The sequence below is a fragment of the Schistocerca cancellata genome, chromosome 2, assembly GCF_023864275.1.
Source record: "Schistocerca cancellata isolate TAMUIC-IGC-003103 chromosome 2, iqSchCanc2.1, whole genome shotgun sequence".
In the NCBI taxonomy this organism is placed as follows: domain Eukaryota; kingdom Metazoa; phylum Arthropoda; class Insecta; order Orthoptera; family Acrididae; genus Schistocerca; species Schistocerca cancellata.
Genome location: NC_064627.1, coordinates 437772660 through 437799986, shown reverse-complemented (window position 1 = coordinate 437799986; position 27327 = coordinate 437772660). Strand labels below are relative to the sequence as shown.

Sequence of the window (27327 nt, the reverse complement as noted above, 5' to 3'; positions counted from 1 at the left end):
CATCTGCATTGTCATACTTCTTGCCTGGTTTGCAAATTACCCCAAAATCGAATCTGCTTAATTTCATTGCCTGTCAAGAGAACCTACTCAAAGGATCCTTCAACTCTAATATGCATTTTAATGCCACATGATCATTTACAACTCTGAAGTTTCTGTAATACATGTAAGAATGAAAGTAAGGAACACCATATATTACACTCAACATTTTATTCCCTGTGGTCGAGTAACTTCAGTCAGCTTACTTAACTGTCAAGATGAATAAGCTATTGGGAATTCCTTCTCATCTACTTCCTGGTCTAAATGCAGCTTATAATCTGGTTTCTCATGCCACAGGACAGAATAAATTCTTCATTGTAATTTGGGAATATTAAAGGACTAGGGGTCAGTGTCACCTACTTCTCGAATGTGGGTCGACAGGCAGCTGTCTACTGGAATTTTACACATTTCCTTAATGCGTCAATGGTCTGGGAAGTCAACAAATGCCTCACCAAGTTTCAATAATAATTCAATAATCGTAAGGCTGCCTGTAATCGTTTTATAGTCTACAGTGGCCGAAGATCACACAGTGCACGTATCCATATTGGGAAAAAGACACTACCTGATAATCAACGTAACGTCTATCATAGGCTGCATGTTAAACACTTCATATACCCATTGCACAATCTCTTCCAGATGTTTGGAAAAAAAATCAAGTTATCTAAGCTGACCATACACTTCTATACCTTCAACACTTTCAGTACTCTATGGAACAATTTTTGAAATGTTGCCAGCACATTCTTAAGTACATGTGAAATCTGTTGATATTTTTAGTGTCCACAGAGAATGGTAAATGCAGTCTTCCTTCAGCCCTCCAATACTATTTCCAAATTCCGGTAACCACATTTCAAATGCAGTGTGAAAATACATTTGCATTGACCCAAGCTATTGTTTCTGCCATATTAAGAATAGTATATGCATCCAAAACCGTTCTAGCATTTAAATAACGGTAACTGCAACACGGACCGTATTTTTTCGTCCCATCTGACGATATTTTGAGTAAAAAGACAACTACTACTCCCCAACGATTATTACTCTCTTCAATAATGCCATCATTCAACTGCTGAATGAACAATTCGTCCATTATTGACTCTGAATGGTGAACTATTGTGTATTGTTTCCTATAAAAAACAGACTTGTCCCACATAATGATTCTGTGTCATGTTTTGGATGTCACTGGCAATAATCTACTAGCATTGAACAAATATTTGACACTTGTGAGTAGCTTCTCCACAACTACTCTATCTTCTCGCTTGAAATGCAGTTATTTCTCACATAATGCAGATGTACTGCCATTTTGTATATAGTAGGGTTCCACACCGCGGGCTTTCAAATAACAAATGAAATGTGATGGTGATATGGCCCTGAACTACGTACCATACAACTCCGAGTTGTAATATTAAAAGTTTTGGGTGGTTTCGTTGTCTAGGGGCTGGGATACGTAGTTGCCGCATAATAAGCCAAATACTGCTGAATCAACAGTATACAATATAAATAGACACATGAATCGAATGGTCAAAGTTCCTATCACTCGGCAATTGCGCATGTAACGTAGAAATTTATAAATGAAAGATTGTAATTAAATAAAATCTGCAGGTACAATCTTAACGACTTTAAATGGAGAATATGATAGTAGAAGTACTTTTGAGAATGCAGTATATTTCTGCAAAACACTTATTGGTGTCGATGATCCAGCAATTAAATAAAATATAAGTTGAATAACAGGGAAACAATAAATTCCTACTGCATGTAATTAGCTATGAACAACAACATAGCTCACAAGATATTCACTTCTAAACGCACACGTCTTCACTGTAGAAGCCACAGAAATCTTAAAAGTGCAGTAGTCGGCACCCCAAAGTATTTCTATTTGCCACGACCACTCACGAACCGCTCCACAGGCCCCAAGTTTCTGTCGCGACTCTCACGACCGGCTGCCGTCACGTCTAGCACTCTCCATGTCCTGTGCCATCCTACCCCCTGCGCTGCACTGCTCAGAACTCCTATTCATGAGCGCTGTGATGGGCTAGATCACTCGCACCATGTCTTCAAGCCAACGCACCCACACAAACATAATGAAACACATTCGAAATACTGGGTTTACATTTAAATAACTTGAAATTAAATAAATATTCCTATGGCTGGACCATAAACACGCTCTAACACACGTGATTAAATACATAAACAAATTAAATAAACATTTATCAAAGGAATAGCAACAAAAGGTAGGCCAGTAGCCTAATGTATCTGTGCTTTCTAAAACACAGTAAATATTTAACCAATTTCTTCATGAACGGTATATATCGGATATAAACAAAGACATAGATGAAGAAATATATTTCTAAGTACGCTGCTACCGTTTTTTCGTGTAACTGTGGAGTACTTATGGCCTGCAGCGATCGATAGTAATAGGCCACTTTGATCTCCAATAACTCGTATACATTACATGCCTGTAATTTATATCAATTAAATTTTGCACTAATACCTTTCTAAAGACATGACGATCTACAAAATCGGATGAAACGTTTAGATTATGAAAATTAGTTGCTGGGTGTTACTTGCATAATTTACCGTCAGATACTAAACTTTAAACTAATAAAGATATTGAAAATCTGATTACACCATCAGAACCATCGTGTAAATAATGGTAATATAGATGTTTCTTTTTGAGGTATCATGATTCATCTGGCTACTATTAATTTCTATATGAACTGTGAAATGTCTGCCATTAAGGTTTCACAAAGTCCGCCATCTTTAGCACTCCCGGCGTGTCTCCCTCATCGACTCAGCGTCACCATCGAATTCGCAGCCGCTTGGCTGCAGCTGTACCCTTCTTGCTTTGGCCAATGTCCGGCACCACGTGGTCGGCCTGCCGAGTGGCCCGCACCTGCCAAGCGGCCCGTGTGGCCACGCCAACTCTGAACTTAGAATATTTTCAGGGCGCCACAATTCGCCCGTCACCTCAAAACACTTCACCCCTTTCAAATTTGTTTGTGTTGAGAAATTCCAAATTCGCAATTAATAACCCTTTTGCCAAAACCGCCTCACTGGTGCTGAAATTACCCTCATGAACCAGCACCATATTTTCTCCATTCACTTCCAACAAACGTGCCAGACTTTTGTGTATAGAACAGTGCAATACATCCACTTCGTCACTGTCTACCAAAGGCTCTACCACACACAAAATATTAGTTGATAGGTCAGGACATCGTCTATCTGCAGATTATAGAAATAAGCAATGAAGCAATCGTTTCCGAGAAGTTTCTGGCTTCTTCCTGACCCTACACAAAAAATTACAGCGTTCTCAGTCTCAAAACACAGTCCTTGATATCTTCCAAGCTTCTCCTGACTGTGTGAAATACAAAAAGACTATGAAACAATCGTTTATTTCGTGAGGACCCCTTAATTAAAGAAAAGGAAATCTACAATACATTTAGCTGCAGTGAAATATCTTTTATATAGCAGAACAGTATTGATCGCTGTGGAACAGTACAGAAGAGCCGCCAAGCTGGAAGAAAATATGTATGTGGAAACATCAAGTAGCTCGGAATTCAAGATGGTATGTAATTGGCGAACTCACGGAAACGTGGGAATTAATGTGATCTATGTAAATTCACAGATGATACAGTTGAAAATTTTACACAGCAACTTAGAATAATTGTGGTGTTTCTTTTGTAAGGAATAGTTCATATATTTAATGAGCGCTATTGGTGAGAAGATGAAAAGACAACGTCTACCACAAAATTATTTAGACTTTCGTGACCACTTGTTGTCGTATCACTTGCGGGTCTTCAGCGGACGTTTTTTTAATAATTTTTGACATTTCTTCAACATTAGTTGCTGGCATTGTCACATATTTTTCGTCAACAGCACTGAAGGATGAATCTTTAACAATACTAGTAAACATCATGAAAACATGAAAACAACATGAAAATCTTTGAACAGACGTCAGTGAAAAGTCCCAAGACGGAAACCAAGTGGTGTATCGTCTGCTTCCCGGTATCCTCTATTGAAGGCCACTCTAATTTACAGCTCCAAGGACACTTTAGAAAACGTTCTATTACAGTATTTTCTAAGAAAACAACAAATACATATTAAGCAGAGGAGTATAAAAAAATTAATTAAGAAAACATAAATAATATCATCGTATACAAATGAAACGAGAAGTATCAGAGACTTGTACTACACAAATATAGCAATAATAGTAAAAAAAACGCAATTCCACACTAAAGTAATGAGGCTGGAAGAACATCTCATAAAACAACATATTATGAAAGAGTGTCATTTCTGACATTCTGATATTCTGATTGTCAGTCTATTCTTCGCGAAACAGGTTACCAGTACCTCTCCTGCTGAATGTAAATCTTATACGAATTTTCCCTCTAAACGGTATTGTCATAGGTTTATATGGACAAATGTCACACCAAACACAAAAGTAAGGAAAATTAATAAAGAATGAAATCTGACGAATGTACTGGACTGCAAAAACGAGTTTATGATAACGACACGCTGTGTGACTAGGGAACTAAAATCCTGCCACACCATCTCATGCATCTACGAAAACTATCAGTCTCAGCCATTTTAGAAAGATGCTACAAATAAAGAGCATGACACAACAGTTTACGTATTATAGGCATACTTGTCATGCACACATTCTACATCGTCGGCGTTCATTTGGACTTTGTTAACGAGAGACCTAATTTTACAGTATCCTCAACTAATGTAGCCTTTTATGTGTTTTACGTATCCAAAAACCCCTTTTACTTGAAGGACAAAATCACGGACTTTCGTATCTCCGACGACAGTTCTCAATGTTAAGACTATGGCGTCGTAGTGGAGATCCGTAGTGATCCCACCAATGCTCCGTCCCAGAGTTCAGTCCACAATGGCAGCAGAGTTATGCTGTTTAAGCACTGCACACAGTGCTAGAAATGTATGCAGCCGAATCCATATGTGTAACCGTGACGAGATAGGCAATCAGTATCGTAATCCAAAGTACAGTCCGAATCAGAGTCCAGAGTAACACACACGTGTGGTAGTAGCGGATGCATCGTGAAAACAACATACAGTGGAGTAGAATAAAAAAAAACTTCCGCACCACTACCAAACTGTGACACTAGAGCAAGCCCCGACAGGAACTCTGGATATCGTACGATTTCTCGTGGTCTGCTGGACAGATCATTTCCCTTACTTCTATTCACTGTACAGTTCGGAGTGAGAGAATTTAGAAGAAGACCTACTGACTTATAATGAATAGCAAATATATCTTTGCAAACAAACCAATCCCCTAAAACTTGTAAACGTAAGACTTCTGTTATTAAACGAGTTGTGACAGAAAAAGTGGAATTGGACAATCAAGCTGTGTATTATCCCATGTATTTCCTACAGGATGCGTTTCAGTTGTCTTCGTCATTTTCAATTGCAGAAAAAAAGTGCGTTCATTCGTAAGTAAATTGGAATTCTTGTAGCAACTAGTATGTTTCTGAACAGAAGGAGGAGTACTTTGCCATGAAAAATTACTAGTGATCGAAGCATTTCCATTCATCAATTAATGATGGTATAAGATTTGTTTCACCTGAAAATATGAGTCTTCCGTAGATGAATACTCAAAAAATGGTTCAAATGGCTCTGAGCACTATGGGACTCAACTGCTGAGGTCATTAGTCGCCTAGAACTTAGAACTAGTTAAACCTAACTAACCTAAGGACATCACAAACATCCATGCCCGAGGCAGGATTTGAACCTGCGACCGTAGCGGTCTCGCGGTTCCAGACTGCAGCGCCAGAACCGCGCGGCCACTTCGGCCGGCAGATGAATACTCACTGGAACCTTCAAGAACATACTGCTCGGTTTTAAGCGCTGTAGGTGGTGTAGAATTTCAACCAGACTGTCCTGTGCCCTTCCACCTCTGACGTATTTCATGGAAGGGTCGTGTTGTTATTGTGCGAGTCGGTTCTGTGGAAGCAGCGCCGACAAAGAGGCGTGAGAGAGTGGCGCTATCGTGTAATGACGGGCGTATGACATCAGCGGTAAAGAAGTTTCCCCATGTACTCACCAGCTCGGTCTGTCCATCGTGTCTGCAAGGAATGGTGCACCACCCGCAGCCGTGTAAGAGCAGTGATCGTACAAAAACCCTAACCGATAGGGACCAGAGACAAGTATCGCTCCTTGTCAATGACAATCGGTTTCAAAAGCGACAGAAATTGCTGTTGTCTTTGAATACATGCCCATATCAAACAGTTTCCGAGAAAAGGGAACCGCATGCAAGGAACATTTGGGGTCGGGGACCAAGCAAAAGGCCACTGTTCACAGCAGCGTATTAAGCTTCACATCTCCATTGCGGTAACCAACACACAAACCGCACAGTAGTACACTGGAGGCATGCAGTGAGACCGAAGAACTGCGATCTTACATCTTTTCAGTTGCTGCAAAGGCCTCCATTTCACCTACACCGTAATTAGACGTTTGAACTGCAGCGTGAACAGGCCGGGGATGGTTTTCTGATGTTTTTGAGTAGGTTTTTCTTAATATGACTTGCGTCCGGTCATTCAGATTACTACGAACATCAGGCAGGATATTTATTTCAACATTCTCGGTGACCAAGTGACGCTGTTTCCATCATATTCATGGAGAATACGATTTGGACAGTCCTGCCTTTTAAGATGGAAACAGCCATGTCCACAAGGCTACACGTATTCGTTGGTAGCGAGGCGAAGACTGTGTCGCACCCCAACTGGACCGCTACATTATCCAATCTTTACCACATAAGAAAAGGCTGGAGCTGTTAGGAACATCGGTGAAGCGTATCAGTCGACATCTCCGCAATTTGGTATCTCTACAGGGAACAATCATCAGTGTGTGGCGTCAGAAGGATGTGGCATACCTGAAGTAATTTGTGGACTGTCTCGTCGAGTTACAGCCGTTATTAATCCTTTTGGCCGATGTGCTCATATGAGTCTATCATTAACGGAATTGCTTGAAATTAGCTTTCAACAATCCTGACATCAACGAAGGAGCACGTGGAGAAGGTGGAGCAACACTCCTACATTAACTCTAACATTGAATTTTGGCGTAAAGATACGTGTAAGCTGAAAAGCTGGCATGTAGACTCACCGACGTGTGTGATCTTGCCGCAGAGCTGTTCAGGCCGAGAGCAGTTGACGAGATAGGCCAGCTCATGAGAGAACGGGTCCCCGCAGCTGGCGTTACCCTTGGAGTTGCAGTAGTAGCAGCGCAGCGCCCATCCTGCAACACCGCAACGACAGCTTGTGGCTAACAACCACCGGACACTCAGTTTGACACGTTTTAAAGCAGCTCGCAACCAGCAATTTCAATTAAAATGGCTACAGCAATAGGCACTCATCTTCAGTGCCTTCCCTCTAGCCCCAGTAATCCATACGTGCTATTAATATAGATGTGTGTGTGTGTGTGTGTGTGTGTGTGTGTGTGTCTGTGTGTGTTCCACATCTCCTCCTAAACCACTGGAGCGATTCAACCATTGTTGGGGTAAGAATCGCCTAACTAACTTACTTCAGGAGATATTACGTCCTAAACGCTCAGAGGCGTGAAAAACTGCCGCACGGATCAAGATATTTGACGTAAAAACTGACGCATCATATTTTATGCTTAAATTTATTACTTCTTTTCTACCAATTCTGTTTTCAACGCATTTCGCAGGTAATATCCACATATACCGCTGAATATACCTACTCCAATAGATCACTGTACAACACATAATTAATGAGATGTAACGTCATAAACACCATGATGCGTCAAAAATTGCATGCCGTATTAATTTATCTACTCTTTTCTCCTAAGAAACTCGTACAGACGAGTCAAATTAAGAAAATCACTGACACTTTGTAGTGCTTTTGACAGCTTAGAACTGCCAAGTGCAAACAGCTGTAGGCGAAAGCAGTAGCCGTCTATAGAACTATGGAGAGGCCTTGCCTTAGTGACGTTTACAAAATCGCTTCACCCAGCGTACAGACACTGCCTGAAGTCATGTATCTTAATTGGGACACTGTGCTTAGACAGTTGTACATTATGCATATTTCTTTCCACAAATGTTTCGTAACTTCAAAAGGTGTTCCCACAAACACATTGGAATGAAATTTTTTCAAGTCTTCACTACAAGCAAAGTTCAGTTTTTGTTTTCGTTTCTAATTGAAAACTGGCAAAATGAATATCCTGGCACTGCAGGATTTGTAAGGTAGTGCTGTAATGCGTCTTGTATCGCCACAATCTTAGCAAGACTAGTCACGCATCGAAATGCACATACACTCCTGGAAATGGAAAAAAGAACACATTGACACCGGTGTGTCAGTCCCACCATACTTGCTCCGGACACTGCGAGAGGGCTGTACAAGCAATGATCACACGCACGGCACAGCGGACACACCAGGAACCGCGGTGTTGGCCGTCGAATGGCGCTAGCTGCGCAGCATTTGTGCACCGCCGCCGTCAGTGTCAGCCAGTTTGCCGTGGCATACGGAGCTCCATCGCAGTCTTTAACACTGGTAGCATGCCGCGACAGCGTGGACGTGAACCGTATGTGCAGTTGACGGACTTTGAGCGAGGGCGTATAGTGGGCATGCGGGAGGCCGGGTGGACGTACCGCCGAATTGCTCAACACGTGGGGCGTGAGGTCTCCACAGTACATCGATGTTGTCGCCAGTGGTCGGCGGAAGGTGCACGTGCCCGTCTACCTGGGACCGGACCGCAGCGACGCACGGATGCACGCCAAGACCGTAGGATCCTACGCAGTGCCGTAGGGGACCGCACCGCCACTTCCCAGCAAATTAGGGACACTGTTGCTCCTGGGGTATCGGCGAGGACCATTCGCAACCGTCTCCATGAAGCTGGGCTACGGTCCCGCGCACCGTTAGGCCGTCTTCCGCTCACGCCCCAACATCGTGCAGCCCGCCTCCAGTGGTGTCGCGACAGGCGTGAATGGAGGGACGAATGGAGACGTGTCGTCTTCAGCGATGAGAGTCGCTTCTGCCTTGGTGCCAATGATGGTCGTATGCGTGTTTGGCGCCGTGCAGGTGAGCGCCACAATCAGGACTGCATACGACCGAGGCACACAGGGCCAACACCCGGCATCATGGTGTGGGGAGCGATCTCCTACACTGGCCGTACACCACTGGTGATCGTCGAGGGGACACTGAATAGTGCACGGTACATCCAAACCGTCATCGAACCCATCGTTCTACCATTCCTAGACCGGCAAGGGAACTTGCTGTTCCAACAGGACAATGCACGTCCGCATGTATCCCGTGCCACCCAACGTGCTCTAGAAGGTGTAAGTCAACTACCCTGGCCAGCAAGATCTCCGGATCTGTCCCCCATTGAGCATGTTTGAGACTGGATGAAGCGTCGTCTCACGCGGTCTGCACGTCCAGCACGAACGCTGGTCCAACTGAGGCGCCAGGTGGAAATGGCGTGGCAAGCCGTTCCACAGGACTACATCCAGCATCTCTACGATCGTCTCCATGGGAGAATAGCAGCCTGCATTGCTGCGAAAGGTGGATATACACTGTACTAGTGCCGACATTGTGCATGCTTTGTTGCCTGTGTCTATGTGCCTGTGGTTCTGTCAGTGTGATCATGTGATGTATCTGACCCCAGGAATGTGTCAATAAAGTTTCCCCTTCCTGGGACAATGAATTCACGGTGTTCTTATTTCAATTTCCAGGAGTGTATGTTTGTTCGCGAGAGGTCACAAAAAAAAAAAAAAAAAAAAAAAAAAAAAAAGACACTAGACAGTTAAAAAATTGTAATGATTGGAGAACTTCTTACTGCGTTACCAAGTTTATTTCAAGTTCTCCAAACATCAAATGTAAATTTGCCACTGATTAAAAACTCAGATAGCAGGGGCCGTAACAGACTCCTGAAACAGTGACTGTTTGCTTAAGACGGCAACGACTGTTAAATTAAGTAAGAAAATCAAACGGGTTTACCTCTGCTACAAACACCGTTGGAGGTAAGGCAGAATGAGGAACTTCTGTGGACGAAATATGTTGTATGCGCTGAAAATCCCGCCAAGAAAACCTTGACTATTGCCACCTCTTTCAGTCCCCCACTAAAGATGGCACTATACTCGCAAACTAAGTTGCCACTCGGCGCGGTGGCTGCTGGGAGCGACCGTAAATATATTTACCATTCACAGTCGCTCCCAACAGCGACCGTGCCGAGTGTCAACTTGGTTTACGCGTGGAGTACTACTCATAAGAATTCAGAGTACAGCCACTCCAGCCTCAGTTTGTCAGTTGCTTTTGGGACCAAAGGTTATAGCAAGACGACTCCGACGAGCACGCTATATTCTCTCCGCATTTACCACTTCTGTCAGGTGAAAGTTCGTCTGTTTATTATTTTGAGTAAGAGACAGAAATTTGAGACAGAAATATCGGTCGATCATAGGCATCACCGCTTGGAAACGGCGAACGCCTCTGCTGTTTGCAGTGAGATGACAGCGTTCCCCCTGTGGTAAGCCTTCATCGAAACCACCCCGTTTTGTTGCCTAAGCCCCTGTCTCATGGGTTCAGCTCTCGCTGTAATGTGTTATGCTTCTCCTCACAATAATTCAGCACTCTGCAGCACTTTAAAATCAATGGTTTGTTTAAGGTCTTTGGATAATTTTATGTGCTGACTTGTGCATTCACTGATTACTGGGTGTGTATGTCTGTAGCTTACCTTTCCAGTGAAGTCTGGTCTCGCCTGTATGATTGCAAATTCTGGGAGAGAGCTCGTATGATATATCACACTAAACATTAATCTGTTTTAATTATAGTTGTTTACCCTGTCCAGTTATCCCAGTCTCCTTATTAACTGGGGTCCCCTGAAACCTGTAATGATGTAGGTTGCGTTCCATGGTCGGGACTGAGTTATATCTCCATTAAATTCCTGGCAATTTGCAAATTTTCGCCCCAAGAGGCTGATTCATTTGCTACGGCCTGAGAACTCTGTGGCGACCCATTTACGACCGGCAGACGAAGTTGATCACGTCAGACAATCTACAGTATTAAAAGAGTTCCTCTTCCAGGCTGTTAAGGCCATGGGATGTCGACCGGCTTCTGTGTCGTTCTCTACTTCACTTCTACTTCCGCCTTGCGGATGTGGTCAGCACACCGCACTTCCGGCCGTTTTCCCGACTTTCCAGACCATGGAGCTGCTACTGATCTACGAAGCAGTCCCTCATTTGACCTCACAAGGTAGACTGCACTTCGTACCATCCACAGATACAAGTAAAAATTCTTGTCAGATGCTGGAATCGAGCTTGCGAATTAGCCATCTGTGTGTGCATGCAGCTACGGAGGCAGACTACGACAGACAATACAACAATCATTTATTCTGCAGGTAATAACCTGATATTGTGAAGCTTCGTTAGGTCTTATTAAACAGATAGCTATTTATTTTGTATTTCTACGAACCAGTAAGAACTGGTTTCATTTTTGCGATGGTCTAGGCGTAAGAATTTTAAAATAAAGAGAACTAAAACATAGTTCTTCTCTAATCTGATTAAGTCTATACACGTTTTACATTTTCATCACGTTACTTCCTATTTTACCTTCAGCTTGCCATTATTTCCTTTTTATCGCTTCCAAATTCCATGTAGGCTCTTCCACCTACTGTGGGATTAGTGTCATTGAGGCAGCCACGGTCATCAGCTAACATAACGGAGGTAAGTTCAGTGCGCCATCTGTCTATAAATCGTGAATTTTTTTCTGTGTGTTAGCGTATTTGTGTAATTAAATCATCATCTTATTAAAGCTCTATTTGCGGCCGTAGTACCTTGCGACCGAAGTACGAAGGCTATTCGTTTATTAAGGTCCGATCGGTCGCTAATTGGAAACCGCGGTGAAAATTCGATGACGCTTTGCACATTTGTGTTCGACAGTGTCTCTACTACGTCCATCGACCGCTTCATCTCGCTCTTTTCAGTTCTGAGCCCACAGCAAGGACGTAAGGATGCCTAGAAAGAATTGTCTCCCACCAACTACGAGTGCCTGCTGAGTCGTTTCACCTATTTAATGCAGCCCACATAACTTACGAGTAAACGGCATGCATTTACTGCCTCGTGACAATTCTTGGCCGCACTCTGAAGCGGCAATAAAAATGCTCCTGCAGCGTTTCCAATGGGAACCGTTTTATCACCCTCCATACATTCCGGACGTGGCTCCCTTTGATTTTCCTCTTTCATCACATGAACCGCTGGCTATGAAGACTGCCCAGTCAGCGAGATGCAGGTCAGCGTAGAGAATTGGAAGAAAGCACAAGCCGCAGCCTTTTAAGCCGAGGACTGATAGGTTAATTCGGGGGAGTTGACGAAACAGCGAGATCATTGGTCCCGTTGCATTAGGGAAGGATGGGAAAGGAAGTAGGCTGTACCATTTCAAAGGCACCATCCCGGAATTTGCCTGAAGCGATTTACGGAAATCATGGAAAACCTACTTCAGGATGGCCGGAAGCGGCTTTGAACCGTCCTCCTCCCGAATGTGAGTCCAGTGTGCTAACCATTGCGCCATCTCGCTTGGTATGCCGAGGGTATTGGAGCTCTGGTAGAACGCTATGACGAATGCGTAAACTGGAGTGGCGACTATGTCGAGTGGTTTCTGGAAAGTGTACCTATCTGTTGCAAACAAAGCATTTCTGGTTTCCATTTCGCGACCAATCGGATTTTACTCATAGGAACACCCTGGTACACCATACGTAAATTTAAACAATACAAAGTGTTCGAAGAAACGTACATAAAGATTGATCTGCTGATGGCAACAGCCGAAACTAACCACTAAATTCCTGTCTTGACATTATAATGAAAAACAGATGACATTTTTCTTACGAAACATTATTGACTAAATCTCGAGAGCCGGTGTTCGAGGAAGATTTGCAACAGTTCAGCTGTCCATGTGTCTTTCTCAATGAATGTTAAGTTTTAGTGCAGGGCTGGCGTTAGTGGTGGCTAAGCCGGGTGCAAGTGCGCTGGGCTGGAGCGTGCCTACTACACTGAAGCGCCAAGGAAACTGGTATAGGTATGCTTATTCAAACACAGAGATACGTAAACATGCAGAATATGGCGCTGCGGTCGACAACGCCTATATAAGAATGGTTCAAATGGCTCTGAGCACTATGGGACTCAACATCTCAGTCATCAGTCCCCTAGAGCGTAGAACTACTTAAACCTAACTAACCTAAGGACATCACACACATCCATGCCCGAGGCTGGATTCGAACCTGCGACCGTAGCAGTCGCGCGGTTCCGGACTGAAGCGCCTAGAACCGCATGGCCACCGCTGCCGGCGCCTATATAAGACAACAAGTGTCTGGCACAGTTGTTACGTCGGTTACTGCTGCTGTAATGGCAGGTTTTCAAGATTTAAGTGAGTTTGAATGTGGTGTTATAATCGGCGATGGGACACAGAATCTACGAAGGAGCGAAGAAGTGGGTATTTTCCTGCACAATGGTTTCACGACTGTACCATGAATATCACGAATCCGGTAAAATATCAAATATCCTACATCGCAGCAGCTGGAAAAAGATCCTGCAAGAACGGGACCAACGACGACTGACAACAATCTTACAACTTGACAGAAGTGCAACCCTTCCGCAAATTGCTACAGATTTCAGTGCTGAGCCATCAAAAACTGTCAGGGTGCGATCCATTCAACGAAACATAATCGATATGGGCTTTCGGGGCCTAAGGCCGACTAGTGTACCCTTGCCGGCTGCACAACACGAAGCTTTACGCCTTGCCTGGACCCGTCATCACCATTGGACTGTTGACGACTGGAAACATGTTGCCTGGTCGGAGGAGTCTCGTTTCAAATTCAGTAGAGCGGATGGACGCTCACGGGTATGGAGACAACCTCATGAATCCATGGACCCTTCATGTCAGCAGGGGACTGTTCAAGCTGGTGGAGGCTCTTTAAATGTGTGGGGCGTGTGCAGTTGGAGTGATATGGGAACCCCTGATACGTCTAGATACGACTCTGACAGGTGACACGTACGTAAGGGTCCTGGCTGATCACCTGAATCCATTCATCTCCATTGTGCTTCCCGACGGACCTGGGCAATTCCAGCAGGACAATGCGACACCCTATACGTGTAGAATTGCCACAGTGTCCCTCCAGGTACACTCTTATGAGTTTAAACACTTCCACTACCTACAGAAATTCCCGAGACATGAATATTAACGAGCATATCTGGGATGGCTTGCAACGTGCTGTTTAGAAGAGATCTCCACCCCTCGTACTCTTATGGATTTATGGACAGACCTGAAGGATTCATGGTGTCAATTCCCTTCAGCACTACTTCAGACGTTAGGCGAGTCCATACAACGTCGTGTTGTGGCACTTCTGCGTGCTCACGGAGTCCTACACCATGTTATACAGGTGTGCCAGTTTCTGTGGCTCTTCAGTGTAAATAGAAATCAAAAGCAAGTTTCAAACTCTGCACGTATGATTTTGAACAAAAGGCGTGAGCGTTGCAGTCCCACTCTGAATCCACGGGATATGTAACTAGCGATTAAATTAATGCAAAATACTACGGCTATGCATGTATGTCACGACCAATCGATCAGACACCCTAGAGCAAAAAATATTATATTTAAATATACGCAAGTGTTGTAATATTTATGATCGAATTTTAATTTCCGTAACTGATATCAGATTTTAGTCGGATTATAAGAGTTTTTTAAATTCAAAGTAAGTAAAATGTTATAATTATCAAAGAAGTTTATTTCTAGCCGTATCGAACATGTGTGTTATATAATATTTTCAAGTATTCATTTACGGATCTTAAAAACCACGCCCCTCGCCAAGTTCTGGTTTCGCATAGTGACTTATCTAAGGTGCTTGTTTTGAAAAGTCTAAAACTTTTTTGACTACTTTCATATTAGAATAATGTAAGTATTAAAGCAGATTCATTAGTGAAACAGTTAAGTGTCTTAAACCGAATTTTGAGTCGGGTACTCTCCGCAATGGTAACAGCGGTTCCCGTCAAATCACCGGTGTTAAGGGCTGTCGGGCTTGGCTAGCACTTGCACGATTGACCGTCCGGGCAGCCGAGCGCTCCTGGCAAGCGGGGTGCACTCAACCTTTGTGAGGCCAATTGAGGAGCTACTAGATGAGGAAGCAGCGCATCCGGTGGCGCCTGTGGAATGAGTGGTCGGTCGGTGTCGTTGGGTCTTCAGGGCCTGTTCCGACGGAATTTAGGTTCGTTTTAGCTTTCGGTTTACTTCCGGGTAAAAGTGTTAAACGTATAAAAATTTAATTAATTGACATCTACAGTTTTTCTATTTCATATCTTCTTCTTTTAATTTCAAAACGGTGTTCGCCTTTTACTGAATTAGGACCACATCGTAGACAAAAATATTTAGTTTTCGTTCATTTTAAAACGGTTTATGCACTCACGTTCATTTACTTGAAAAGGTGGTCGGCCACTTGAGCTACTTTCGGTCGGCGTCTGTTATGAGCCACAAGTTTTGTGAAGCTGAGATTACAGCAATGAATTTGCCGTCTTCGTGGAAAAGTTTACATGCAAAACTTATTTTTCTATTTTCTTTTGTATTGCGGTTTATCATTACTCGTTAGTCATAAGAAGTACTCAGAAGTCAGTGGAGCTGAACAGCCTGCTGCACGCTCTCCGTTATTCTGTGGTTGTGTAGCACATTACGTCTTTATATCGCTGCATCACACAGTTTTAAGAGTTTCTTATAAGGGAAACAAATTACCCGTATGGAAAAAAAGCGTTACACTGCTTCATCAGGTTATCAAAAACGATAAGATACGACCGAAAAAGTCAGTACTGCGAAAAAGGGACATACACTCCTGGAAATGGAAAAAAGAACACATTGACACTGGTGTGTCTGACCCACCATACTTGCTCCGGACACTGCGAGAGGGCTGTACAAGCAATGATCACACGCACGGCACAGCGGACACACCAGGAACCGCGGTGTTGGCCGTCGAATGGCGCTAGCTGCGCAGCATTTGTGCACCGCCGCCGTCAGTGTCAGCCAGTTTGCCGTGGCATACGGGGCTCCATCGCAGTCTTTAACGCTGGTAGCATGCCGCGACAGCGTGGACGTGAACCGTATGTGCAGTTGACGGACTTTGAGCGAGGGCGTATAGTGGGCATGCGGGAGGCCGGGTGGACGTACCGCCGAATTGCTCAACACGTGGGGCGTGAGGTCTCCACAGTACATCGATGTTGTCGCCAGTGGTCGGCGGAAGGTGCACGTGCCCGTCGACCTGGGACCGGACCGCAGCGACGCACGGATGCACGCCAAGACCGTAGGATCCTACGCAGTGCCGTAGGGGACCGCACCGCCACTTCCCAGCAAATTAGGGACACTGTTGCTCCTGGGGTATCGGCGAGGACCATTCGCAACCGTCTCCATGAAGCTGGGCTACGGTCCCGCACACCGTTAGGCCGTCTTCCGCTCACGCCCCAACATCGTGCAGCCCGCCTCCAGTGGTGTCGCGACAGGCGTGAATGGAGGGACGAATGGAGACGTGTCGTCTTCAGCGATGAGAGTCGCTTCTGCCTTGGTGCCAATGATGGTCGTATGCGTGTTTGGCGCCGTGCAGGTGAGCGCCACAATCAGGACTGCATACGACCGAGGCACACAGGGCCAACACCCGGCATCATGGTGTGGGGAGCGATCTTCTACACTGGCCGTACACCACTGCTGATCGTCGAGGGGACACTGAATAGTGCACGGTACATCCAAACCGTCATCGAACCCCTCGTTCTACCATTCCTAGACCGGCAAGAGAACTTGCTGTTCCAACAGAACAATGCACGTCCGCATGTATCCCGTGCCACCCAACGTGCTCTAGAAGGTGTAAGTCAACTACCCTGGCCAGCAAGATCTCCGGATCTGTCCCCCATTGAGCATGTTTGGGACTGGATGAAGCGTCGTCTCACGCGGTCTGCACGTCCAGCACGGACGCTGGTCCAACTGAGGCGCCAGGTGGAAATGGCATGGCAAGCCGTTCCACAGGACTACATCCAGCATCTCTACGATCGTCTCCATGGAAGAATAGCAGCCTGCATTGCTGCGAAAGGTGGATATACACTGTACTAGTGCCGACATTGTGCATGCTCTGTTGCCTGTGTCTATGTGCCTGTGGTTCTGTCAGTGTGATCATGTGATGTATCTGACCCCAGGAATGTGTCAATAAAGTTTCCCCTTCCTGGGACAATGAATTCACGGTGTTCTTATTTCAATTTCCAGGAGTGTATATTGTTCCCTCTGCGTTACTCGCGAAACCAGTAGTGTCGGGGTTCTCAGATGGACTTGGAGATGACGCTGAGGATCCCTAATTGATAGAAGGATCAGGAGTCACAGAGACGAGATACGTCGTTAACTGATTAAGGCTGTTGTGGTGTAGGTACTTAATAACGACCCGCTTGTTCAAAAATTATTGCTATTGTTCAATTTGTTTTAATTCTAGACCCCAAAGAGAGATGTTCGAAAACAAAATAGTGGATCGTGCCTTGAAGGGCTATCGGAAAAAGGGATAGTCTGCGTGGACAGATGCTGACGTCCATTTTTAAGTATTTGCCTGTATTACAAAAGGCTTTTGGCTTTGACTGCGGAGGCTTCTATTCAACTAATGGACATTCAGAGGTATTTGAAATCATTTCATTGTGTCTTTATGTCTTCAATTTACCGTACGTATTAGCTGCAATAAACACACATTACATTGGGCTTCAAGCGAGGAAAGCCACAGTAAAAGTTTAAAATGCCAATATTAAGATTCCACTGGAAGAACTAAATAAATTGAGAAATGGTTCGGATACTACTTAGGCAAACAGTTGCGAACCAACAGAAAATATTGGAATAACACCTCACTTGAAGGTAACGATTGGCGGCACAGGCGAACCGAAAGACAAAAGAAAACGTTTTGCAACAGAAGATTTGACCCTGCACGCAAAGGACAGTTTGAAACTAAATGTTCTCAATGTGAGCCTAGATACAGTTGTATAAAACTCAACTGCACTGACGGAAAGGAATTGGAACACCAAAAAACAAGTGTTGTAGAGCAATGAAATTTCGTGAATACTTTTTCTTAGGTAACATATTTAAGTGATTACATTGTAAGATCACAGATTTATGTAGGCGTGAGATAAGCTATTGCAAATGTGAAATGCTGGTTCATTGATACCTGGTGTGACTGACAGAATGTTGCATGCAAGCATGAAAACGTGCATGCATTTTGTCGTACAAGTGCCGGATGTCAGTTTGTAGGATGGAATTCCATGCCAGTTGCACTTCGTTGGTCAATACAGGGACGGTTAATGCTGTTCGTGGATGACTCTGGAACTGTCGTCCGATAATGTCCCATATGTGCTCAACTGGAGACAGACTCGTGACCAAGCATAGGAAGGCAACATGTCGACACTCTGTAGAGCACGTTGGATTCCAACAGCGTTATGTGGGCGAGCATTATCCTGTCGGAAAACACCCCCTTGAAAGCTGTTCATGAAAGGTAGTGCAACAGGTCGAAACACCAGATTGAGGTACAAATTTGCACTCGGGTTGCGTGGAATAATCGCGAGAGTGCCCCTGCCGTCGTGCAAAATGGAACCCCAAACCACAACTCCAGGCGTACATCAGTGCATCTACCACGCAGACACGTTAGTTGCAAGATTATTGGGCTTTCCGTCGTATGAAAGCTGCGAGTACCCTTGGAAAGGCATTCACCTAGCTGTGTTTTAAATGATCAACATATGAGATGAGAGACCTATTCTTTGAAAGAGATTTGTGTTACATAATTTACCTTACTGTAAAGACGCGAATCTAGCGCGAACGCTAATACATCGATTGCGCAGTCAAAGAAACATTTTAATAGAAGCTGAACTGTACCGATTCGATCTATATAAAAAAACACCTTTGTAAATCTTCAGATTTTACCGTACTTCTGCTTGTAATGTTAAAGCGTAAAGAAGGTCGTCCTTAAGCCATAAAAGTGAGCGGTCTTGCCAGCGTGCAGACAACAGTTATTAATTAATAAAATTCAATTAATAAAATTATAAACAGCCGACGACTTGTGAGCTCTGCAACATCCATGTACTAATTTACATTTACATGACAAACCCTATTTTCAGGGCTATATTTTAATTTGGACAAATGGATCTATGCAGATATTTGTAAAAATGACGATGATACATCAGTCCATACTAATGTAAAATTGCCACCTTCTGAAGAAGACAAATTTAAATTTGTTGAAACCTAGGTAAAGATTTCTTTATCCATTGCAACTGGTCGGCTGTTTATAATTTTATTACGTGGAACCGTTGCTGTTGTGCAGCTATGTTTAAAATACTAAAATTCAAGTAATTTATGTTCGATACTGTAAATCGGCAAGTTATTGTGATGAAGGTGTTGAACAGTGCAATAATTGTCTCGAAGACAGGAGAAAAGTGATGACAGTAATTTGTGACAAAAACGTGAACCAAGAAGGACAGGCTGAAATCTGGCCGCACCATACAGTCAGAAAATTACTTATGTAAGTTATACTGTTTATAAATAAGCCCTAATTGCTTGTGTGAATTATTTGAATAAATGTAGTGTTTACCAGATTTCTTATTATATTTCTTTCCCTTTATTTTTTACCTCCATGTCATATTATTTTCATAAATGTCAAACAGCCTTTACTACAGCAGAGAATACTGCGGCAGCCTGGTCGTAGACAGAAGGTCGCTCCTCGTCTTCTGTACAACTCAAAACTGCCCCATTTATTAATGATTTCATCTGCAAATGCAATTTTTATTGTTCATTGTTAAAGTTCCCTTAGGTAATTATAAAATTCAGACTGATTACGTAAAGGAATCCGAGTTGTTCTTTTCCCAATAATAGAATCCTTTGCGTAGTCAAAAACTAGCCTCCTTCTGACAACGATCAGGAGCCGACCAGAAGACGGACGTCTTCGACCGCTTTCGTCTTTCCTGTGTGCCAAACTGAGAACACCAATTCTAGAAATATATATATAATTATGAGATTAAAATTGAAACAAATTTAGATACATTTAATTTGTAGTCACGAGCGTGACCTGTCGTCGTGGAAAATAGAGCCCCAGACCATAACTCCAGGTGTAGGTCAGTGTATCTACCACACAGAGACGTTAGTTGCAAGACCTCAACTGTCCTCCTTCTAACCAACACACGGACATCATTGGCACCGAAGCAGAGCCAGCTTTCTTCATAAAACGTAATAAGCATCCATCCTCCCTTCTAACGAGCTCTCGCTTGACGCCACTGAAATCACAAATGGCGGTGTCTGTGGTCAGGCCGGTATTACACTATCAAATTTCTTTGTCCAATATCTTTGTCCAATATCTTTGTCAAAGATATTTGATAGTGTAATAGGGACTTTGTCAAATGTCGTCCAATATTTGATCAAATCTAGGGCCTCGCTGTATATTTGATCAAAGAAACCGCTTGTCTTCTGTTCACTGGAATGTGACATGTTACCATATTGAGCACTAGCATCGCTGCAGCGTTCTGTCGTCTGTAGTGTTTTTTATAACCATTGCCGGTAAATACAATTGGTGTGTGCTGACAACTACAAAATTAATAAAGATGTCTGAAGCTGATGAGGCGCTTTACAACGTGAGACACCCTGAATACAAAAATAGATTAAGAAGATTGGAGACCTGACCTGACCTAACCTAACCTAACCTAACATAACATAACATAACCCTCTCCTGTAGCAAGGAATCGGAGTGTTACAGCGTGCCTGTGTTCTGAAGATGTAGCAGTTCTTAAGTGAATATTGTGCTTTGTGATATGAGGATACACTTTATTGAGCACATACAGAAATGTATGCTCATCCATTCTTAAGTAATTGATGTACGACTTGACGTCTTCCACTGTAAGCTCACGTAACAAGTTTTGTTGAATGCTTTTATCGTGTCGTCGTAAAACCCACGGCTTCACCCAGATTAGATTAGTTTTTCGTTCCATAGATCCGTGCTGAGGAGATCCTCGTGGATGTGGAACATGTCGATATTTTTTTAGCTGAAATAACAATACTAATAGTATGAATAAATACAATACACCATTTGTTTCTATTAAAAATTTCGCCAATGGAGTAGAAGGAGTTGGCTAGTAGTAAGTTTTTCAGGCTCCTTTTAAACTGATCTTTATTTCTAACTAAATTTTTTATGTTTCCTGGCAAATTATTGAAGATGAGTGTTCCTGAGTAGTGGACCCCTTTTTGAACTATAGTAAGTGCTTTTAAGTCCTTGTACAGATCATGTTTGAACTGAGTTGTTTGTTGGAAAAAGAGATATATTATTTACGACAAATTTCATTAAGAAGTAAATATACTGAGAGGCAGTAGTTAGTATATCCAGTTCTTTGAAGAGGTTTCTGTAGGACGTCCGTGAATTTACTCTACAAATAATACGTATTACACGCTTTTGGACTCTGAAAACTTTTGTTTGACTTCAAGATTTACCCCAAAATAATATCCCATATGACATTATGGAATCAAAATAGGAAAAGTATGCAAGCTTTTTCATTTTTATGTTGCCTATGTCTGCTAACACTCGAATTGCAAATACAGATTTGTTAAGGCCTTTCTGCAGTTCTGTGGTGTGCTCCTCCCAACTGAATTTATTATCAAGTTGTAATCCCGGGACTTTAAGACTGTCAACCTCGTATGTATGGTTCCATTTTTCCCCCACTTCTTTTCCGCATGTGCACACAATGCAATTGGGGTACGTACAACTGCTGCGGTTAATAACAAGTTGTTGTCAGCCATCTTGAACTTTGACGAAAAATTTGATGACAGTGTAATACCCCTTCTAGTGCTACGCCAAAGATCTTTGTCAAATATATTGGACGGAATATTGGATCACATCTTTGATCAAATCTTTGACAAAGAAATTTGATAGTGTAATACCGGCCTCAGTGGAATGCTCGCTACAGGACATCTGTCGCGGGACTGTCCTCGAAGTAACCAGTTCGCAACAGTTTGTCGTCACTATGGCCCAAACTGCTGCTCAGGTTGCTGCTGCAGATGCAGTAAGTTGCGCCAGGACCATAATTCAGTGATCTTCTCTCTCGGTAGTGTCACGTGATCATTCAGAGTACGGTCTTTTCGCAACTGCATATTCTCGTGACCACAGCCTCCAGCAATCATTTACAGTGGCTCCGGTATTGCAGAAGGAACATCCAGCTTCTTGTAGCCACATTAAACGACCTCGTTCAAACCCAGTGAGGTGTAGATAATGTCGTCATTGTTGCCTTAAAGGCATTGTTGACTAACATGAATTCACCATGTCCAATCTCAAAGGTAACTAAGGATCACGACCGTTACAGAGTGTATCTAAAGCAAACCTGATTTGCATCCTCATAGCGACGATACTAGCGCCTATCTCTCTTATGCGACTGGCCCGAAATATCTGAATACACATTAGCTTTAGATACAGATAGACGTCTACCATCTTCCGCTTATCACGCACATCACATTCTTGGTGACGATGCGTTTTTTTTTTCATTAGTATATAATTTGTGGTGCCATAGATAACACAGACACATTTGATTTCTTAGGAAACTACATGAGCGTATACGATTCTACACTATCAGAACGCGTACAAAACATGGAAGAAATTTTGCAATTAAAAAGATCCTTGCATCTAATTAATGGTCTGAGCCACTGCCTTCCTCCGTATATTATCAATGCTCTTCATAAGTGCAATTTTAATAACATATTTCCAAATATGATGGCAGTTCTATAGCTTTTTCTGCACTTTGGTCTCAAAAGCAGAGCCGTCATCCAGCCTTCTTCCAAAAGTTAAGTAATGTTTGAGAACTACAATGTGACAAGAGCGGCTTGTTAGATTACTTATGACTGCAATAAGTCACAGTTGGCCCGCTCATTACTTTATACGAGGTTTATAAAAGTTTGTCTCTAAAAGTGCTAGAATGAAAGTGTAATAAAAAGATGCAATTCATGTAAACTGCAAGAATTTAAGAAAATCTTTAAAAAATGGTGCTGTTTCATTTTCTTTACTATACTTTTCTGACGTTACCCAAGAAATAAAAGTTTCAAAGAAAAAGCTTGGTTGAAGGGACAAATACCGGTTTTCTAGGGCCGGCCCAGATTCAGAGTGATGTTGCAATACATTTGGATGTTGTCGAGTTGTAAGTGTGTTATTTTACAGACAATGCGTTTTGATTAACTTGATAGGATGTTTCAGTTCCAAAACGTAGAGCCTAATTGGAAGAGGGCTGTATATGTTTCATTTATGAGGTAAGCGAATATCTCAGTAGGAGAAAATGTGGTACCGCCCTCTTGCTGTATTCAGTGTGTAGTGTTTATTGTTCTTGTCTGTGGATTAGTTGACATGTCTTGTGTAGCCTGGCAGTTACTGTATATTGTCTTTGGGATAATTGCCCTTGTGTCAGGATTTACTTTGTTGACGGGACATTTTACATAAGTTTTATGTAATTTTCCTTCTACGCGTATTGCATATTTCACATGAAAGATTTATACATATTTTATGTATAATGACATTTCTTTTACCTTGGTGAAAAAATATTCATGGTTTTGTATGATTCTTCTCTAGATAGATGTTGAATATATGAGGCTGGATTATCTGCTACATTTTTTGACTAATATTATTATTGCAGTACTACTGAGTTATTTGAACACTGTAGTGTAGTGAGATGATACAGGATGATGACTTTCGCTTTCATGGTTCTGGAACTTTTAGATCATAAGTGAGCGTTTTAACCGATTGATGAGTAGTGCAAGTGAGACTGAATTATGTGTAGGAAATTTTATGCCAAATATGTTTAGCCTTTTTCTTAGTGTTTTTTTTTTTCTATGTTGCTGAAATTTTGCTGCCAATAAGTGACGATACTGTTCTCTTAACTAGCGAGTTGTTCTAATTGAAATTTATAGTTAGACAGAGTCTCATATTTGCATTTTTGTTTAAAGCTGTGTTCTGACAGGAACTTATTCACCTGTTGGATGAGATTATTGTTCTGCTCTTGCATCCTGTCAAGTTAGGTTTGGATTCTGGTATTGGTTGCCCATTGGTCTGTGGATTACAGTGGGCAGGGAAGAGAGCTTCGATAATTTATGTTATTGGGCAATATTAATGAGTTGTTGCAGACTTCGGATGTGGATCTGTTCTCCTCCAATTTCGCTGCCAACCAACAGATGACGTTCGACGACGTCAGCATCACGAGACTGTAACAGTGACTTAAACTGTAAATCTCAGTGACCCTTTTAAAAACTGTTATAGTATTTGTTATCAGTATAGATTATGTGTGGCATTATTGGCCTACGTCATTATTACTTGGGATATGTTCCTCATTCCAAGATTCCGATTTGCATGCCCGAGTATCATAAGCTTATAACAGAGTTTAATAGTCATATCAAACTCTGTAGCTTCAAAAAAATTGTCGACCTAATTTAAAATAAGTAACTGCCAGTTTTCATAATAACAGGCCTTCAGCCTAGTATTCATTTATTTTAAAGTAATTATTTTATTCTATTTAACTTGAAAGATGTCACTAAGGAAATATTGAAAGAAATTTGCTTCTATTTCCGTATCATTACGGTGTTGATTGCTTGTGCCCATTATTCCAGAGTTGTATCGATTGTCGCTATTTCTTAATGAGTTACAGGATTTTGATAGATTTAATTTTATGATCTGATGAATTCATCTAAAAATAAATTTGTGAAGGTAAGTGCTAGTGTTGTGCGACGTTTCTGTGTAGTCGTCTTCACAGTCATTTCAAAGTTACGGTGATCTCAGTACGTTTTACCGTATGAAGAATGTTCTCTCAAGATGACAAACAGTAACCACAGGGAATATTTGCATCAGCAGACATGATACTAAATGAAGTAATAGCGTTGTACATGTAATCGTATATTACATGATTACATATCCTACTGCTTAACCAATTCATTTAGCTGTGAGCTTTGTCCAGTTCGACTGACAATCGTTTTATTTCAGAATTATCGATGTTCAGGCAACTGAATTATTCACCCTGTGTAAACATTTATTTCCGAAAAAGATCAGCACCAACTTCAATCCTTTTATTGGTTAGTAAATCCGTATTCAAAATATTGTAGTTAAGCTATTCTCGGCAGTGAGCTGTATGCGTTTTTCATTTCGATTCGGCATTATTCAGAGCAGATAGCCATGCTTCCGAAATCCGCTAGTACACGGTCACACGTTGAAGTGATTTGACCGGAATGTGAGGGGACATTACAAGTTGCTTCCCAAAAGCATTCCGAAAGTTAAAGAGAACAAAAATCCTAGTACCTAAAAACCTATAATGTTCTGTCCCATTATATCTCAAACAACAATGTAAGGAGGGATCAAAAATTAAGTCAGTGCTTAACTATGTCTGACGATTCGAGCCTTGTTGACTTTAATGTGCGCAAAAATTTAGAGAAAAAGAGACTGCCTAAAGTGATCCAACCAATACGATAAGAAACGTAGCAGACCAAGAAAAAGATAGAGTAACATGTAAAAGTGAATCACATAAGCAAGTTCATGATTCTGATGACAGTGGTGACCGTTAGGATTTTTAGGAGCTTTAAAGTGAATAGTTATCCTGCCTTGTCTTCTCTGCCCGTTTCACATGAGAGACCTAATCGTCTTCGAGGAAAAAAAGAAACACCGTTGAGAGACGCTGTTTTCCTACGGGAAGAGATTTAGGCCGCGGTCTGAAAGTTAGCGACAGCTGCTCGCCAGCTGCCGTGCAGACACCTGAGGAGTCACGCGTGCGAGGCTAGAATAGGTTGCATGCGGCAGAGGCATACCAACAGCTGTTAGAAGTGTTGGGTACCATTTGTGAAGTTCCTTTGTCAGTAGCGGCAGTGTACCGTAACAATCTTTGTAGTAGCTTGGTCTGTAAAAGTCTGAACTGAGTTACAAGTCGATAAGTGAGAAAGAGGATTTTTCGTTAGGTACCTCTACAAAACAATGTGAATGTTACAGTTTTCAGTATCCAGAGAAAATGCTAATGTTTCCTGAGAACATGGAACAGGTGCCCAACACAGAAAATAAAGTGATGGGTAAGGTCTTCATTAAAACTGCTTTTCACTATGTTTGCTTCTGGTGGGGAAAAAATCAACATTTTCAGTAAAATGTAGGAGTTATTGTTCAACTACAAGAATGTTTTAATATTTGATGTCACTGAAATTGCGTACCTATTGCTTTGTACTCAAATTATTGCTGTCGATAATGAACTTTAGGTAACTTGTCATTCTTTAGATTCAGGAACCATTAAGTATTCTAATAAATTAAACATTCCGTATAAAACCATCCATACCAGTTGCTAGAATCCGTGTTTTCACATACTTCTCGATAATGCTAAAATGTAGCGTTATCTGCCTTTGTAAGAGATATAGGTTTCACTCTGGCAAAAGTTACTGATGCGTATGGTGGTACTACAGTGATATTGTCTATATGATTTAAAGGAAATTGACACGCAAACTATGTCTTGGTTGGCAACTACAGTTTTGTATTTTCATACAGAATATGATATTGACTTACTGTTGTAATTTGTATTTACATTTACATCTTTCTCCACTAAAATATAATTTAGTACTATGGATTTCTACCCAAATCAGCAATTAATAACACGAAAAGGCGAGATTCTTTATTCCTGCATTACATGAAGTTCATTCAAAAGGAAATTTGTTCTTGTACCTTCCCCGACGATACAAGAAAAATCATTTTAAATCGCGCAAATTACAGGTCAGTAACCATCTTTCACAGGTTCATGGATCTAATAATACACTTAATTATGTTTCCTTAACTGGTAATTCTGCACCATGTAAAATTTTCGTTCTGTCATGAGTATACATAATTCAAGATCTTCATTTTAATTTGGAGCGTTCTCTATGTTATTAATCATATACATACTAAGATCAAATCAGTTCTTGAAATATTATGCGTTTCGATACTCCAAAGTCCACTGACCTTCCCCTCAGTTTACGTCCAGCGATCATTACTGTAATAAAGTCCACATACATAGAGAAACTCCTCTGAATGAACCCGCATAGAGCATAAATAATAGCATTCGATATTACAACAATATTAGTTTACAGGCGAAAAATTTAACATAATATAATGCAGTAATAGAATTCCGTTAAGGACGACTTTACTATCATCCCTTCAGTTTGTAGGACTATGGAATTATAGCTACTTGGCGCTTCTCGGAAGTATTACCAGCATTTACCTTAATTTCTGTTTCCAAATTTGCACAAACCAAAAGCATAATTGAGCAGAAGCAGTCTTTGTTCA

At 42.1% G+C, this 27327-nt stretch overlaps 1 protein-coding gene across 1 annotated transcript in view; it reads right to left on the bottom strand.

The window, feature by feature from the left end:
* The window catches only part of LOC126154837 (uncharacterized), a 92371-nt gene that overhangs the window by 38833 nt on the left and 26211 nt on the right, over positions 1-27327 (bottom strand). The window contains exon 2 of the mRNA XM_049916190.1: positions 7150-7281. Within this exon, the coding sequence (XP_049772147.1) occupies positions 7150-7281 (132 nt within the window). The remainder of the gene's footprint in view (positions 1-7149; positions 7282-27327) is intronic.